General features: G+C 45.4%; 2 protein-coding genes across 3 annotated transcripts in view; both read right to left on the reverse strand.

Moving 5' to 3' along the window:
• Positions 1-3,031, reverse strand: part of SPATS2 (spermatogenesis associated serine rich 2) — a 47,708-nt gene extending 44,677 nt beyond the window's left edge. Inside the window, exon 1 of one of the 2 annotated variants that reach the window (XM_028711963.2) lies at positions 2,849-3,031. The gene's annotated coding sequence lies outside the window, so the exon portion shown is untranslated. The remainder of the gene's footprint in view (positions 1-2,848) is intronic. The other variant, XM_028711994.2, reaches the window with a different exon arrangement.
• Positions 3,032-6,844: 3,813 nt separating this feature from the next.
• On the reverse strand, positions 6,845-15,191 carry DNAJC22 (DnaJ heat shock protein family (Hsp40) member C22). Its single transcript, XM_028712008.2, has 3 exons — positions 14,869-15,191; positions 11,058-11,942; positions 6,845-7,279 (listed from the first exon to the last, which is right to left on the reverse strand). The coding sequence occupies exons 2-3, from the start codon at positions 11,877-11,879 to the stop codon at positions 7,100-7,102; spliced, it is 1,002 nt and encodes a 333-aa protein (XP_028567841.2). The 5' UTR covers positions 11,880-11,942; positions 14,869-15,191; the 3' UTR covers positions 6,845-7,099.
• Between the last annotated feature and the right edge of the window lie 1,757 nt (positions 15,192-16,948).

Raw genomic sequence — 16,948 nt, forward strand, 5'->3', positions numbered from 1 at the left:
CAAGGGGCATAATTTGTAACTTACAGGTATTCTCACAAACACATACAGTTCGCAATATACTAGGTTTATTACACAAATAGGAAATGCCCTAGCGAACAAATATGCTTACCCCATGTCTTTCTAAGCAAGGTAGAGAAGTACAAGTCTCTGTATTAAAACCACACTGAACAATTCAAGTAGTATTCATTGGTTTCTACTTTAAGTTACACTTTAGAATTTGAGATTCATCTCAGCCTTGTATTTAAAGTACAAGCCTAATAGGCACAGGCAACAAGGAACAGCATGCAGGTGAGTGTGTGGGCTGCAAGAAAGATGGAGTGCTCTGTCCCTCTTCTGTGCCCAATATAGAAATCAGGTGGGTTGTTAGAGGACAGAAGTTCCTCCCCTTCATATGAAGCACCCCTGAAAACATTCAGCTTTTGCTATGACAGCCTGTACCTCAGAAAGAAGTTTCAGTTCTGGCCTGGAGAGGCCTCAAGGGAGAACTCATTACAGAATGCCATGCTCACATGTTCCAAACAAGCTGAGCTGCAAGAGCATCTGCTAAACTCATTGTCTCTTTTCAATGTAAATCTCTGCCATTCCCCTCTTATCATTTATAACATTAATAGTAAATAAAAGACTCCTTCTGGAAGTGTTAAACCAATATATGGTCACTTCTTCCTTTCCCTGCTCCTTACAGTTACTTATCAATAAGTAAATAGAGCTTATTTTTTATTTATTTCGGTGGTCTGTGTTAATTCTTGGGGTAACAAACTCTGGAATGCATCCAGGTCTCAATGTCAGAAGATCCCTAGAATGGAGTGTCAGATTGCATGTGAGAATTGTAGGCTTGCATGCCAACTACACTACATAAAAACCCTAATCTAGGACAGAGATGCAGTGGGCTGCAGGAGTAGGGACAGAGCTCTTCATCCTACCTATATTAGTGGCCTGACAACAGGCTAGTTAACTTCTGTGGGCTTATCTGAAAGACTGGCTTATCTATACCATCATTTACACAGCTCTTTAATTGTGCAGCATTATACCTGCGTTGTTTCTAAGCCCCCTGAGAAGTAAATTTCACTGAAATAAATGGAACACGAGTACAACTAGAACCACGCTACAAGCCTAGCCCAACACAACACAATTAGAACCAAGCTACAAGCCTAACAATTGCCCTACAAGGTGTTGTTTAGTCGTGTCCGACTCTTCATGACCCCATGGACCAGAGCATGCCAGGCACTCCTGTCTTCCACTGCCTCCCGCAGTTTGGTCAGACAAGGTAGGTAACCAAAAATTGAGACTGACTCCTCAAAAGCCACCTGATTCCAACTAAGCTGCTATTCATACTCAGGACCCAGCACAGTAGGGTTGCCATATTTTCAAAAGTAAAAACCAGGACACCCTGGATGTGAGCTTTTAAAAAATAATAATCACAAAACTGCCCCCAAAATGTGATTTTTCAATTGACTTGCCTATGATCCAGGACAAAGTGCCGTCTTTCAGAAATTCCCCAATGTCAATACCACCTTTGAAATCCTGGTAATGTCAGGGAAAATCCAGGTGTATGGCAGCCCTACAACAAAGCAAATTCCCTGCATAATGCTTAACTACTTATCAGTACTGTAGGCTTGCAATGCAGCTTTCTGGAAAAATATAAACATATATTCAGATACAACTGAATCTGAAGTCTTGCAGCATAACTTAATATAAATTGCATACATGGTAGGCAAACAAAAGCAGCAAATGATTAATCACTACAAACTGTAATCAAACAAGGCTCTCTGCACACTTAGGAAATCCTTACTTTTTGTTTAACTTCACTCAGCCTAAGTTTCCTGTCTCCCCTTCCCCTCGCCAAGCACTGGGCCCATTCCATCCTACACTCAAGCTATAAAGTTCTTAAGCTTTTGTTCCCTCAGCGCTGCTCCTTCAAGAGAAAGGTTACTGCTGCTCTTCTGTTCAGGAGACTGTTCTTTAAACAAAACCCCAAAACCAACAACAACCCAAATGGTTGCTGGTCAGATGCAAACCTTGCAGCAGCAAAGAGCAAAACCAGCGACTACTGCAAGCTGCTCACACCCTTTGGGAACCGCTTCCTCTCATTCGCGTCCCTATTTTTCACACTCAGCTGCCCGCCGCCTCCATCATTCCAGTGCTTCGTTGTTTCGGGGTGGTACCAAACAGGGTACTATTTCCAAAAGTAAAAACCAGGACATCCTGAAAGTTGTTGAGCTTTTAGGAAGACCCCAACATTGTTGGTTCTGCTTTTTAAGGAAACAACAGAAATTGTAGAGCCTTTTTTAAGGAACCCCCCAAAATTGATTTTTTTAAAAAAAGGAAATTGCAGTGGTTTGGTTTTTTTTAAGGAAACCCGGCCGTCAATTCTGCCTTTCAACTCCCTGGAAAATCCGGATTTATGGCAGCCCTAGTGCCACGGCTCCAGTCTGTCTGGGAACAACCCCCTTCCGGCCTGGAAGCCAAATCCCCAATACGTGTGTTTGTGGGACGGGGCTGGGGGTCTTCCCCCCACTACTCGTTCACTGCCATAGGGAAATGCACTCTGAACATGCTCAGAGGCACTCTCGCGGTCTTTCCACAGGTCGCCCTGCTTTGCGGGAAAGAGGCCCTCACCGTCCGCGCAGCCCCCCCCCCCACAAACCAGCTCCGCTCCGCCGCCCCCTCGACGGCCTGCCTCGAAGCCCACCCCCTCCTTTCGCGAAACGGCCCATTCGCTCGCCTCAGCCCTGCCTCCCCTTTCCCTCCATCGACCCCATTAAGCGGCAGCGCCCGGGAGCCCCGTCCTACCCCGACGACGACCCAGCCGCTGTCTCCACAACCGCCGCCCCCCCCCCGCCCCCTTTACCTCAGGCCGCCGCCGCCGCCGCCAAACACCGGGAAAGCGAGCCCCGCCCACCAGCGAAGAGACAGAGAACGGGAGCGAGCAGCGAACGGTGCGCGAGCCCCAGCAGCCAATGGGGCCGCGGGAGCCTCTCCTCCCTTCAGCCAATGCTTAAGCGCGGACGCTGGCCAATGGGAGCGAGGCAAAGGCGGGGCCCTCCCGTCTCTCTCTCTCTCTCTCTCTCGCCCACTCCGCCCGCCTCTCCACGCTCGCGCGCGACGGAGTTCGGAGAACAACGGAGCCGCTGAAGCTCCGCCTCCCCTCCGCCCGCCCAATCGGGCTTCTTCGTTAAGGGGCGGCCAATCAGGTGAAAAGGGGGTAAGGCTGCTCTTCGCCCGAACCGTGACGGCTCTTGGGCCAATCGGGGAAGCCGCGGGGCTCAAAAAGCCAATCCGGGCGCGTGGAACGTGGCGGAGATGCCGCGGGTTGCCCAATACCGCAACGCCTAGGAAACAAGCCTGTCTCTCTTTTAACCCTTTCTTTTCTTCCCTCCGCCTGCGCGAATGGAGACGTGGGTTTGCCGTCTCGCGGCAGGATCCCTGTTAATAGCTGCGTGACAGATAGAAATCCAACAGGTGACGCTTCCATCACCGATTCTGCGTTTCTATGCTAAAAAGTTGGAATTTCTGCCTGTCGGGCTTAAACATTTTGATGGAAGTAATAATGGAATTTTGATGGAAGTAATAATGGAATACTGAATGGTTTGGTTTATATAAAATATGCTGGGATTTATGTTATGCAAAATGAACCATGGAAAGAGAAGAAAGGGAAGTCATTGATATTTTAAGGTTGTTTAAATGAATACTCTTAACTTCTAAAACAGAAAATTTAATAAAAATGAAATAAATAAATAAACGTACACACGCCACCTTGGGAGCTCTCCTATAGGAGAAAAGTGGCAATTCAGCCCGGACACTGAGATCCACTTCCAAGGGCCTTCTGGCGGTTCCCTCACTGCAAGAAGCGAGGTTACAGGGAATCAGGCCTTCTCGGTAGTGGCACCCTCCCTGTAGATGTCAGGGAGAGAAAGAATGACACAACTTTTAGGAAACATCTGAAGGGAAGTTTTTAACGTCTGACATTTTTTAATTTTATATATTTTGCTGGAAGCTGCCCAGAACGGCGGGGAAAACCCAGCCAGATGGGCGGGGTATAAACAATAGAATTATTATTATTATTATTATTATTATTATTATTATTATTATTATTATTATTATTATTTCTGTTCAGCAACCAAAACTCTTAGCAATTTATCAGCAACTAAAGGGCAACATGCTCCACTTGCTGCTAGAGTCACCCTCTTTGAAAAGTCCTGTTCAGCGCCTCTCCCCGCAAAACCTACAAGCTGATAGGATAGGTTATGTATTGGTTCTTTAGTTATCTAGTTATGACCCTCTGCGCATGATACTCAGAGTCATTCTTGAGCAGATCTCTTCAGATTCCCAAAGCGAAGCTGGGGCATTGCAAACAAGTTCCATGACTGAGCTTTGGTGAGCCATTATTCGAATTCAGAATAAGAATTTGAAATTCTCCTCCTTCGGACCCCAATGTTACCAGCATGGTCCATTGTGGGTTTGAGCACCAAGTCTATTTTCATTCGTGTCCGCAGCCTGTTATCGCGCTGTTGCTTCTTCTGAAATATAGACAAACCCCACACATATTTTCTTTGTGCAAAACCATAGGATCATTTTTCTTTTCCCAGGGAATTTTCTTTTTTAAGAAAAAAACCAGGAGCCCCATTCATTCCTACTTTTCAGCAGCTCAACGGCGGCACCTGCTGGGTTCAGCTAGGCTTGCAGGCTTTTCAAACCAACAAACCTCTATCTGCATCTCCCAGGAAAGGCAGTTGTGCATGAGGAACAACACCGCAATTCACAATCTAGGGTCCCACATAGACCACTTGAAAATTGTTAAAGGTCTTGGCTCACCTCATCCTGATTTTTTCCTCCTGTTGTAGATATTGTAACTTGCATGACTTTTTAATAAAATGCAAACTGACTATAAATCTTTTGGAAATGTTGTACCATATTTTTCCGTGTATAAGACTACTGTAGGTTTTTCCCCTTGAAAATAATGTCAAAAATTAGGGCGCGTCTTATACGCAGATAGTGTCTCCCCCCATTTTCTTAAATCTGAGTCTTATACATGGGGGCTTCTTATAGACGGAAAAATATGGTAACATGCAAAACTTCCAGATGTCTTTTTCATTATTATTTTTTAAGTGTCAATTTTAACATGAAAAAGGACAGAGAAAGGTTAATAATGACAGTAAACAATGTCAGGTTGCACTGAGAATATAATGGCCACCGATATTTCCAATCTATAATAAAACATACAAGTCAATACAAGTCAATCCAAGTGTCCAAATATGACACTATAAAAATGTTGCCATGGTGGTGAGGTATAACATATCCTTCGAGGTTTATGGCAACCATAAGGGCTTACATAAGATGTACTTTTGACCTCTTGTTAACTGCTATACTTATAGGAATATATTTTAAAAGTACATGGGCACTGCAAATATCAAACTTATTTTGGCTAAGACCCTACCTGCCCACGGACTGCCTCGCCAAAGTGGTGCATGCTCTAGTTATCTCCCGCTTGGACTACTGCAACGCACTCTACGTGGGGCTACCTTTGAAGGTGACCCGGAAACTGAAATTAATCCAGAATGCGGCAGCTAGACTGGTGACTGGGAGTGGCCGCCGGGACCACATAACACTGGTTCTGAGAGATCTGCATTGGCTCCCAGTACGTTTCTGAGCACAATTCAAAGTGTTGGTGCTGACCTTTAAAGCCCTAAACGGCCTCGGTCCTGTATACCTGAAGGAGTGTCTCCACCCCCATCGTTCAGCCAGGACACTGAGATCCAGCGCTGAGGGCCTTCTGGCCATTCCCTCATTGTGAGAAGTGAGCTTACAGGGAACCAGACAGAGGGCCTTCTCGGTAGTGGCGCCCACCCTGTGGAACACCCTCCCTTCAGATGTGAAGGAAATAAGCAGCTATCCTATCTTTAAAAGACATCTGAAGGCAGCCCTGTTCAGGGAGGTTTTTAATATTTAACGCTGTATTGTTTTTAACACTTGATTGGGAGCCGCCCAGAGTGGCTGGGGAAACTCAGCCAGATGGGCGGGGTTTAAATAATAAATTATTATTATTATTATTATTATTATTATTATTATTATTATTAATACAACATTTATATTGACAGCTATGTCAGACCAAAACAAATACATCATGGATGTGCTCACCATCATATTCCACAACAAGGTGTTTTCAACATTTCGCCTCCAGCATCTATATGTCTTAAACAGGGCCTTCCTGTGCTGAGGTTGCAGAGTCCAATATACCCAAAACATAATTTTTTCCTGGATCAACCTCAAATCTAGAGAAATGTTCCATATAGATTCTAGAGCAATTTCCCATTGTTTAGATTGTATAGCATGACCCCTATTCCACAACTCTCTACGTTCCTGCCAATCTAATTTACAAAGGTCCAAGAAGCATTTATAAGCAGCAGTTATAGATTTCTGGGGAGATCCAATAATTCCCTCCAACAATTTAGAAGTTGCTCAGTGTAGATGGTCCATAAATACACACCAACAAGTATTATAATTGAAGATATTGCCATTCAGCACTCACTGGTAAATTATATTAAAAATACAATGTGTGTGTGTGGGGGGGGGGGATCCATCTGAATCTATCAGTTGATCCCACCAGCAAACTCACAAAATTCTAAGAAACCCAATAAATGTACTCTTCAACTACTTGGAAAACTATTGAGAATGTAGATGCAGAAATGGGTACTATTGGTATTTTGATAGCATCAAAAATGCCAATTTCAATGTATCGTGGGGAAAAGATGCCTCGCCATCTCCCCTGGTCAGACTAGTTCTTTAGTATTTGTGATAAAGCAATAAATCATAAGCTAACTTATTATGTACAAGCAAGAGAAAAATGTATGGGAAAAAATTGTCTGATTTTATTCCCTTCTGGAACAAAAAATTTGGTGATAATGTGAGACAGTGCTCATTATTTTCTTTAGTTTAGATTTTGAGTCTCTGTGGTTTTGGATTAATGATTATATGCCATTCTTCTTTTCTAGGGTTGCCATATGTCTGGAATTTCCTTGAAGAACCATGGCTTCAAGGCGTAATGCTTTTATTCCCCCCAGCAACATAAACGTCAGTGTTTTATGGATGCAGTCAGAGTCCGTCATGTCGGCTTTGGCTTCCTCATCTGTGTGAGGAGCTCGTAGGCAGCTTGTACCTCAATGAAATGTCTCTCCGCCTCTTCCGCCCGGTGCCGATTGTGATCTGGATGCCAAAGCTTCACCAGCTCCCGGTAGCTTTTGTGGATTTCTTCAGGTGTGGCATCGTCGTGGATTCCTAAGACCTAATAGGGAAAGGAGGAAACATTTCAGGCCTGTTAGGTGGAGGAGATGTCCTGGTGGGCCTCACAGCCAGTGGCACAGTAGAGGCTGATGTCGGTGGGGAAGCCAAGAACGACTGCCTAGTTTTATAGATCTGTACAAGCTGAGTCCTATGCAGAATGACCTTCATAGAATCATAGAGTTGGAAGGTGTTGGGAAACTGTGTATGTGCAGCTACTCACACAGAGTCAATTAAGGTTTGGCAGACAGCCAGAAGGCAATCTGAAGGAGTAAGTCTGCCTGGTGATAACAGAGACATGGAGACCGCTCCCTGATTGGTCAAGCTATCTCAAAGGGGTGGTAATTAATGGCCTACTAACTGGTAGTTTGGAGTTCAGAGTTCTGTGTGTCAGTGTAGGAGTTGTGAGTCGTGTCAGAGAGAGCTAGCAAAAGAGCCGTGTTCTGTCCACTGTATATAATAAACACCTAACTACAAGTTCCTGATTCCTGCTTCGTCTATACTGTCTGCAGCCAAGTTGCCAATTGCTTCCGTGGATTCTGCGTTTACTCTGCTAGGTCTGGCTAAGATCCTACAACTAGTCGGAAAGTTGCGAAACAGCAAATAGGTTTTACCAATAGAAGGGACCCTGAGGATCGTCTAGTCCAAGGCCCAATATTAACAGAGAAATCTGAGGGCTCCCTTGGACAAAAAACAAGGAGACCAGCTAGGAATACCAGAGCAAAACAGCCACCAGTAGGCTTGGTCTTTATTGAAGACTCTCACGACAGGACTTCCACCTGCCACAAGATGGAAGCCCCAAACAAAAGAGCCCCCAAACTTTTATTAGCTGCTAATCCCCATGTTACACCCCCCCCAAAAAACTACATCACTCATACATCACGGTTACATCATGAAAGGGGAGGTCTGGTGGTAGTAATCTGAGCATCCTGGACCCTGCCCCATGGTTCTCCTTGCCCTCCACCAAACACCCATCAAGTGTAACAAAAAAGATATTTACATTTCCCTGTTTCCCAGCCAAGTTAATCACACCCTTTTGTCTTCATCTGGGTTTGTTATTTCTGGAATGGCTGGAATTTCTGGAATGGCTACCTGTCTGGCACTGGAGTTTTCCCAGTGAGCCAGTACACAGATACATTTATCAGTTAATTGTTACATTTGGTATCGTGCAGCAAAGGCCCTTTGAATAGATAGGAAGAAACTGTGATGAAGTGTTTTGTGGGGTCAAATCACAAAAGTCACAAAAAGGATTGTGCTGATTTTGGTAGTGGGCTGCATGTGCATGATATCTGCTGGAGGGGCAACCCCCCCCCCAACCTATACATAAATTCCTGCAACACCTACAATGCAGGAAAATGCAGCTGTCCCATATGGGGATCGAACCTGCAACCTTGGTGTTATCAGCACCACACTCTAACCTACTGAGCTATCCAACCTTTGAGACTGTCTTTCTCCTATGGTTTCTAGTGTTGTTGTTGTTCTTTACAGCTTACTGGCCTTAAAGCTGGCATTCTCTGCTCTACGATTAGGGCTTAGGTTGCAGTCTTAACCCCACTTACCCAGGAGTAAGTCCTATGGACTTGTATTGAATTTGCTTCTATGAGTTTAAAGAGTTTTTTAATGAGTTTTTTTGGCTTCTGTTTGTTTGTAGCGTGTTGAGAGGGTTGCAATATCCTGGACTGAACTTGCTTCTGAGTACACTTACTTAGGTTTGAGCTGTTCGGCTGCAATCCTATGCACGCTTACCTGGAGTGCATCCCATTGAACGTAATGGGGCTTCTGAATAGACGCATATAAGACTCTTATATTATTTATAGCTCACCTTTCCTCCAAAGAGCTCAAGGCAGCAAATGTGGCTCCTCCTCACCTCCATTTTATCCTCTGAGAGGTAGGTTAGGCTGAGAGGTTATGACTGACCCAAGGTCAGCCTGTGAGTCTAAGTGAGGTTTTAAACCCAGGTCTCCTCAGCTTTAATAAAAATAATAATTATATTATTTATAACCCGCCCATCTAGTTGGGTTTCCCTAGCCACTCTGGGCAGCTTACAGCATATATAAAGGTAAAGGGACCCCTGACCATTAGGTCCAGTCATGGCTGACTGGGGTTGCGGTGGTCATCTTGCTTTACTGGCCGAGGGAGCCGGCGTACAGCTTCCGGGTCATGTGACCAGCATGACTAAGCCGCTTCTGGTGAACCAGAGCAGCACACGGAAACGCCGTTTACCTTCCCGCCGGAGCGGTACCTATTTATCTACTTGCACTTTGACGTGCTTTCGAACTGCTAGGTTGGCAGGAGCAGGGACCGAGCAACGGGAGCTCACCCCGTCGCGGGGATTCGAACCGCCAACCTTCTGATTGGCAAGTCCTAGTTTCTGTGGTTTAACCCACAGCGCCACCCGCATCCCTTGCAACATATATAAAACATAGCAAAATAACAAACATTAAAAACTTCCTGATACAGGGCTGCCTTCAGATGTCTTCTAAAAGTTATGTAGTTCTTTATCTCCTTGACATTTGAAGGGAGGGTGTTAAAGATGGGAATAGAGACATTTCGATTCCCTCTTCCCAAAGCCCAAACTTCCTGTTTCCCAGTTCCACTTGAAAGATGGATAAAGTAGCCTTAGTTACCAGCTAAGTCCAACTCTAGCCTTATCCTTGAATTGGCTGAAGATTCAAAAACCATGAATCTAGAAATATGAGTATGACCAAAAAAGCAATGTCACCCGATTCACTCCAAAATGGAGCCAAATATCAGCAAAAGCCCCACAGAAGCCTTTTGCGCCCCAAAATCTGTATTCTACAGAGACTTCCTAAATGGGGTCACCAAAAAATTGTTGTCTCCCAATTCACTCCAAAATGTCGCCAAACGTCGGCAAAGGCTCCACAGAAGCATTTTGTGGCCCCAAACCCATGTTCCGCGGAGACTTCCGGAATGGGAAGCTCAGCATCCTAAACCACGGGATCATGGCATTACAAAAATCTCGACATTACCGTATTTATTCCAAAACGGTGCCAAATGCCAGTAAAGTCCAGCAGAAACCTTTCGCTGCAAAAGCCCACATTCCGGAAAGACTTCTGAAACGGGCCCCTCAGTACCCTAACCCACATGGTCACCCAAAAACAGACGTTGCCCAGATCCCACTCCTCTAGCTCAGTTGCTATAAAGTATACCGTGACAGCAGCCACAAAATTAAAAGACGCCTGCTTCTTGGGAGAAGGGCAATGACAGGCCTAGATAGCATCTTGAGAAGTAGAGACGTCACCTTGCCAACAAAGGTCCGTATAGTTAAAGCCATGGTTTTCCCAGTAGTGATGTATGGAAGTGAGAGCTGGACCATAAAGAAGGCTGATCGCCGAAGAATGGATGCTTTTGAATTATGGTGCTGGAGAAGACTCTTGAGAGTCCCGTGGACTGCAAGAAGATCAAACGCATCCATTCTTAAGGAAATCAGCCCTGAGTGCTCACTGGAAGGACAGATCGTGAAGCTGAGGCTCCAGTACTTTGGCCACCTCATGAGAAGAGAAGACTCCCTGGAGAAGACCCTGATGTTGGGAAAGATGGAGGGCACAAGGAGAAGGGGACGACAGAGGACGAGATGGTTGGATAGTGTTTTCGAGGTTACCAGCATGAGTCTGACCAAACTGCGGGAGGTAGTGGAGGACAGAGGTGCCTGGCGTGCTCTGGTCCATGGGGTCACGAAGAGTCGGACACGACTAAACGACTAAACAACAACAACATACCGTCACAAAAACAAAACTGAGCTCAAGAGTATTGCCCTGTACCTTCAATGCCATCCGCTGCCTCTCGTTCTGGACCGAGTGCACGAAGGCAAAAACTTGCTCCCACTCCTGGAAGGAGCCACCGCTGAAGCCCAGCATCTTCCAAGCATGGTAGGGTAGGAGGAGCACAGATTCCAGCGCGCTGCTCAGGGATGGGAACACACTGAGCCAATCCAGCGTGGATCTAATAGTGCCGGCTACGTAGCTGGCAGTGGCCGCTGTGTTGTAGAAGACAGAGTATGCCAAAGGTGTAGTGAAAGCAAGGTAGGCTAGGCCCAGTCGGTACAGTCGGGCACCAAGCTTCTCCCTGGTGCGCTTGCTGGATTTATAGCACCGGTGTCGCTGGGCTGTGACACTAGTCGTGAGAGTGATGGGGAAGATGGCCAGGGAGCGGCCATAGAAGATTGGTGCAGTTATGAAGGCCGCCTTTAAAGTAGCTTGGAGATCGGAGGATTGGTCACCCACTGCGGACACCAGGTGAACTCCGAGTCCCACCGCCAGGGGGAGAGCCAGGAAGTAAAAACCCGGGAGGGCTGAGAGGCCTATCAGGGCCACCAAACCAAAGTAGATGCCTACTGAGGCTTGGCCAAGGAAGCGCACCGGGCTGAAAGGTGGAGGTCCATCTCTGGGCAGTTCCAAGGTGCGATTGGCCTGCGCCACCCAACCCGGCAGCAGCCACAGCTCCCAGAGCCACCCCATCCCAAACCCCCCCAAAGTCAGCATCCACAATAGGGCATGGTTATCCCGGCCCAGGTAGAGATGATGGAGTCCAGCAGGGCCTCCCAGGGCCCAGAGGGCAATAGCCACCAGAAGCCGCTTGGCCATCGTTCACCAGGCACCTCTTCACTGTGGGCAGTGCCCTCTGCTGCAAGACATCTCACTGGCGACCTGAGGAGGGAGAGAGTAAAAGGTAGCAGGTACATGAAGAACACACTCCCCTCACCCGCAGCATATGTCAGGGCATTAGGCCCAATTTTTTTTTTTTAATAATAATATTTATTACTTTTACGACAATTTAAACACTACAGAAAAAAAACAGAAAAAACCAATACAGTACAATACAAAAACACTACATATCACTAAAACATTAAACTAACAAGACAAAACAAAATAAATTTAAAAACACATAAAAAAGGAGAAAAGAAAAAAATCAATATCTTATCTTCCTTTCACATATTTCCACGACCTCCTCACACCTTCCTTTTTGTATTCCACTTCTATTAATTATTTCAGCAATTCCTTTCCATCTTCCCCTGTTTTCTATTCTATAATTATCTTAACACATTTTAACCTTATTTTTCCTTTAATACTCTATTAATCTATTTATACTTAATCCCTTATAACATTTCTACTAAAGCCATATCACATATCACATTCCAACATTCTTCTAGCATTCATGAATTTTACAATGTTTCTGTAAATAGTCTTTAAACTTTTTCCAGTCTTCTTCCACCGACTCTTCTCCCTGGTCTCGGATTCTGCCAGTCATTTCCGCCAGTTCCATATAGTCCATCAACTTCATCTGCCATTCTTCCCTGGTGGGTAAATCTTGTGTCTTCCAATAGGCATTAGGCCCAATTGAACCATGTTTCAGCTGACATAATACACACACCCCTCCCTCCTCCCATGATGTCCAATATAATAATAATAATAATAATAATAATAATAATAATAATAATAATAATAATAATAATTTATTTCTACCCCATCCATCTGGCTGGGTTTCCTCAGCCCACTCTGGGAGTCTCCCAACAGAATATTAAAAACATGATAAAACATCAAACATTAAAAACTTCCCTAAATAGGGCTGCCTTCAGATGTCTTCTAAAAGTCTGATAGTTGTATATTTCCTTGATATCCACAGGGCGGGCGCCACTACCGAGAAGGCCCTCTGCCTGGTTCCCTGTAACTTCACTTCTCGCAGTGAGGGAACCGCCAGAAGGCCCTCGGAGCTGGACCTCAGTCTGAACAATGGGGGTGGAGACGCAGGTTTATATTTTCCAGGTTCCTGAATGTCCACAGAGTAACTAGAAAGAGCTAGTATGATTTTCCTGGCAAGAAACAGTGGCCCTCTGGGCTCTGCCCCCAACCAGTGTTATTCAGATAGTCCCCCACACCCTGGCTGCGATGGTCTTTGAGTCTGACTTCAACCATCGGGTAAGACTGACTTGATTTGGCAAAGGGTGTTTAAGGAGATAACAGAAATCACTGGGTTAAAACTGACCAAAAGTCCAGAGGTGGCATTATTATCAATTTAAAATGGGGTGGGATGTTCACAGGCTATGAAGGACTTGCTCACAAATTTATCGACAGCTGCATGAATTAATAGAGCTAGGAAGTGGAAGGGGCAAGCAGAATATAAAATGGAAGAATGGTATAAAGAGGCGTGGGATATAGCTATTAATGATAAATTAACATGTGCCATTAAGGTAAGTTGGGAAATATGCGAGAGAAATGATTCTGAGGAGAAATGGAAGGTGTTTGTAGAATTTGTACTGTTAAAATGGAAAGGGGTCAAGCCATCACAAGAGGTGTTGAAATATTGGAAGGCTGGATAGTTACGATGGAATGGTCTCAGTGGTGGGGGTCACAATTTTATTCTTATTTAATTATTATTATTACTTTGTCAAAATTTTTTATATATATATGTGTGTGTGTGTGTGTGTGTGTGTGTGTGTGTGTGTGTGTATATATATATATATATATATATGTGTGTGTGTGTGTGTGTGTGTGTGTGTGTGTATATATATATTTGTGTGTGTGTGTGTATACACACATATATACAAACACACACAGAGTTACCTCAGGTTACAGATGCTGCAGGTTACAGACGCTTCAGATTACAGACTCCGCTAACCTGGAAGTAGTACCTCAGGTTAAGAACTTTGTTTCAGGAAGAGAACATAAATCGTGCGGCAGCAGTGGGAGACCCCATTAGCTAAAATGGTACCTCAGGTTAAGAACAGTTTCAGGTTAAGAACGGACCTCTGGAACGAATTAAATTCTTAACCAGAGGTACCACTGTGTATATATATATATCATAGAATCATAGAATCATAGAGTTGGAAGAGACCACAAGGGCCATCGAGTCCAACCCCCTGCCAAGCAGGAAACACCATCAGAGCACTCCTGACATATGGTTGTCAAGCCTCTGCTTAAAGACCTCCAAAGAAGGAGACTCCACCACACTCCTTGGCAGCAAATTCCACTGTCGAACAGCTCTTACTGTCAGGAAGTTCTTCCTAATGTTTAGGTGGAATCTTCTTTCTTGTAGTTTGGATCCATTGCTCCGTGTCCGCTTCTCTGGAGCAGCAGAAAACAGCCTTTCTCCCTCCTCTATGTGACATCCTTTTATATATTTGTACATGGCTATCATATCACCCCTTAACCTCCTCTTCTCCAGGCTAAACATGCCCAGCTCCCTTAGCCGTTCCTCATAAGGCATCGTTTCCAGGCCTTTGACCATTTTGGTTGCCCTCCTCTGGACACGTTCCAGTTTGTCACTGTCCTTCCTGAACTGTGGTGCCCAGAATATATATATATATATATATATATGACTTGATTCCCACCTCTCTGTTTCCCAATGTAGATCTTTACTCTTCCCATGTTCCTGATGAAGATCTTTATTCCCTCCTTGTTCCAGCTGTAGATCTTCCCTCACCCCTTCTTCCCTGACGCTGGGGGAAAGCACCATTTTGTAGTTTGCCTCCAGTGCCAAAACGACTTGGGCTAGCCCTACCCCCTACGGCCCCACTGTTCCCAACATAAAGGATTCCCCAGCCGCAATGCTGCCTATAGGCAGAGCTTCCCATACCTGTCGCACTCTGGATCCAGCCGCTCTGGGCTCCCCGCCGCTTGCTGAATTGAGGAGGCAAATCTGAACAACGCAATCACTGCAGCTCAGTGGCAGAACACATTCTTGGCATGGAGAAGGTTCCAGGTTCAATTCTTGTCATTTCCAGGCAGAGCAGACAGTACTGAACTAAGTGAACTGATGGCCTGACTCACTCTATGGCAGTTTCCTTTGTCCCCAGGAACAGCGTTTCCAGAACCATAAATACACACCTTTCGTCTCACTCCCAGCGGGGGGGGGGGGGGGGACATCGGCACAATTTCATCAGGGCTATAATGTCGACTCAGAAAGCCTTTGATTCCATTGGACTAGGCTGGACTTTGCTTTCCTGGGGTGGGGGTGGGGACTGGGCACAGGACATCTGTCAGGAAAGGGGGTGGGGATAGTGGCCAAAGGGCAGTGTGGTGGCACACCCAGCATACCGACAGCACTGAAGAGTCAGGAGTTCTGTCGAAGGCCTTTGTCACAGTATGGAGGGAAATCAGCGCTGGAGCTGGGCTTCTCCCAATTCATCCATGCATTTCAGAGTTATCCACACAGCACCAATTGCTTCTTTCTTCTTTGGCGATCACTCGTAGCCGAGTCAGATTGTCTTCCATGAACATGGTTTTAAAAGTGAGTCCGTAAGTGACTGTGGAGGCCAATTCTGGATCCACACGTCCTTCCACAGTGGGGACATAGGTTTCCAGGCGGGAGCTGATCACGGTGAGGGTTTGCCAAGCGTGCTTTCCTCTTAGCGCATTTCTCCCTTTCGTCCTGAGTTTGAGCGTCTTCAGTGCTCATGACACCTTTGGTAAAGGCTGTTCTCGAACTGGAGCGCTCGCAGGCCAGTGTTTCCCAGTTGTCGGTGTTTATACTACATTTTTTTAGATTTGCCTTGAGATAGTCTTTAAACCTCTTTTGTTGACCACCAGCATTACGCTTTCCCTTTTAAAGTTTGGAATAGAGTAGTTGCTTTGGAAGACAATCATCAGGCATCCGCACAACATGACCAGTCCAACGAAGTTGATGTTGAAGAATCATTGCTTCAACACTGGTGATCTTTGCTTCTTCCAGTACACTGATATTAGTTCACTTGTCTTCCCAAGTGATTTGTAAAATTTTTCGGAGACACTGTTGAAGGAATCTTTTGAGGAGTTGGAGATGGCATTTATAAGTGGTCCATGTTTCGCAAGCATATACAGTGGTACCTCAGGTTAAGTACTTAATTTGTTCTGGAGGTCCGTTCTTAACCTGAAACTGTTCTTAACCTGAAGCACCACTTTAGCTAATGGCGCCTCCCGCTGCCGCACGATTTCTGTTCTCATCCTGAAGCAAAGTTCTTAACCCGAGGTACTATTTCTGGGTTAGTGGAGTCTGTAACCTGAAGCGTATGTAACCCGAAGTGTATGTAACCCGAGGTACCACTGTAGTAAGGTTGGTAGTACAATAGCTATGTAAACAAGCATTTTGGTTTCCCTGCGAATGTCCTGGTCCTCAAACACTCTGTGCTTCAGTCAGGAGAAAGCTAACATGTATCACAAAACACACACACACACACACACACACACACACACAGCATGTAGGAATGCACAACGGAGGCATGGGCTCCTGCAAATTGGCACAGATGTGCGTTCAAAGCTTACATTCTATTTTTTGGCCCACAGCAGCTATGCGATCTGATCAGCAATATGGTTGCATTTGGACTGAGGGATCATCAGGACTCTTCCTTCCTGATGGGTGGAGCAGAGGGAGCTATCTAGCTATGGAGAGGCACACGGCTCTGTGAACACATATCCGCAGGGGAGTTTTTAAACCTCTTTTGTTGACCACCAGCATTACGCTTTCCATTTTCAGGTTTGGACTTAAAAATGTATTGCTCTATACCTGGAACTCAACCAATGCTACCCTGATTTTTTTAACTACCGTTGTTTCTCCTGGGATACACAACTGGGGTGTGAGCGCTTCAGTCCCCCAGGGCATAAATAATTGGGCAGTGTCCTTTTTCAGAGCCTGCTCAAAGTCAAAAGCCTCCGTAACTCCTTTTGCAATGCATGGGAGA

Source organism: Podarcis muralis, chromosome 2, assembly GCF_964188315.1.
Source record: "Podarcis muralis chromosome 2, rPodMur119.hap1.1, whole genome shotgun sequence".
Classification (NCBI taxonomy): domain Eukaryota; kingdom Metazoa; phylum Chordata; class Lepidosauria; order Squamata; family Lacertidae; genus Podarcis; species Podarcis muralis.

What these genes read in the sequence shown, in the direction of transcription:
- DNAJC22 (XM_028712008.2), bottom strand. Translation starts at nt 11,879, where the DNA reads ATGGCCAAGCGGCTTCTGGTGGCTATTGCCCTCTGGGCCCTGGGAGGC. An exon ending in GGCAGCGGATGGCATTGAAG is followed by an intron (nt 7,280 to 11,057) that starts GTACAGGGCAAT and finishes TTTCCCTATTAG; the next exon opens with GTCTTAGGAATCCACGACGA.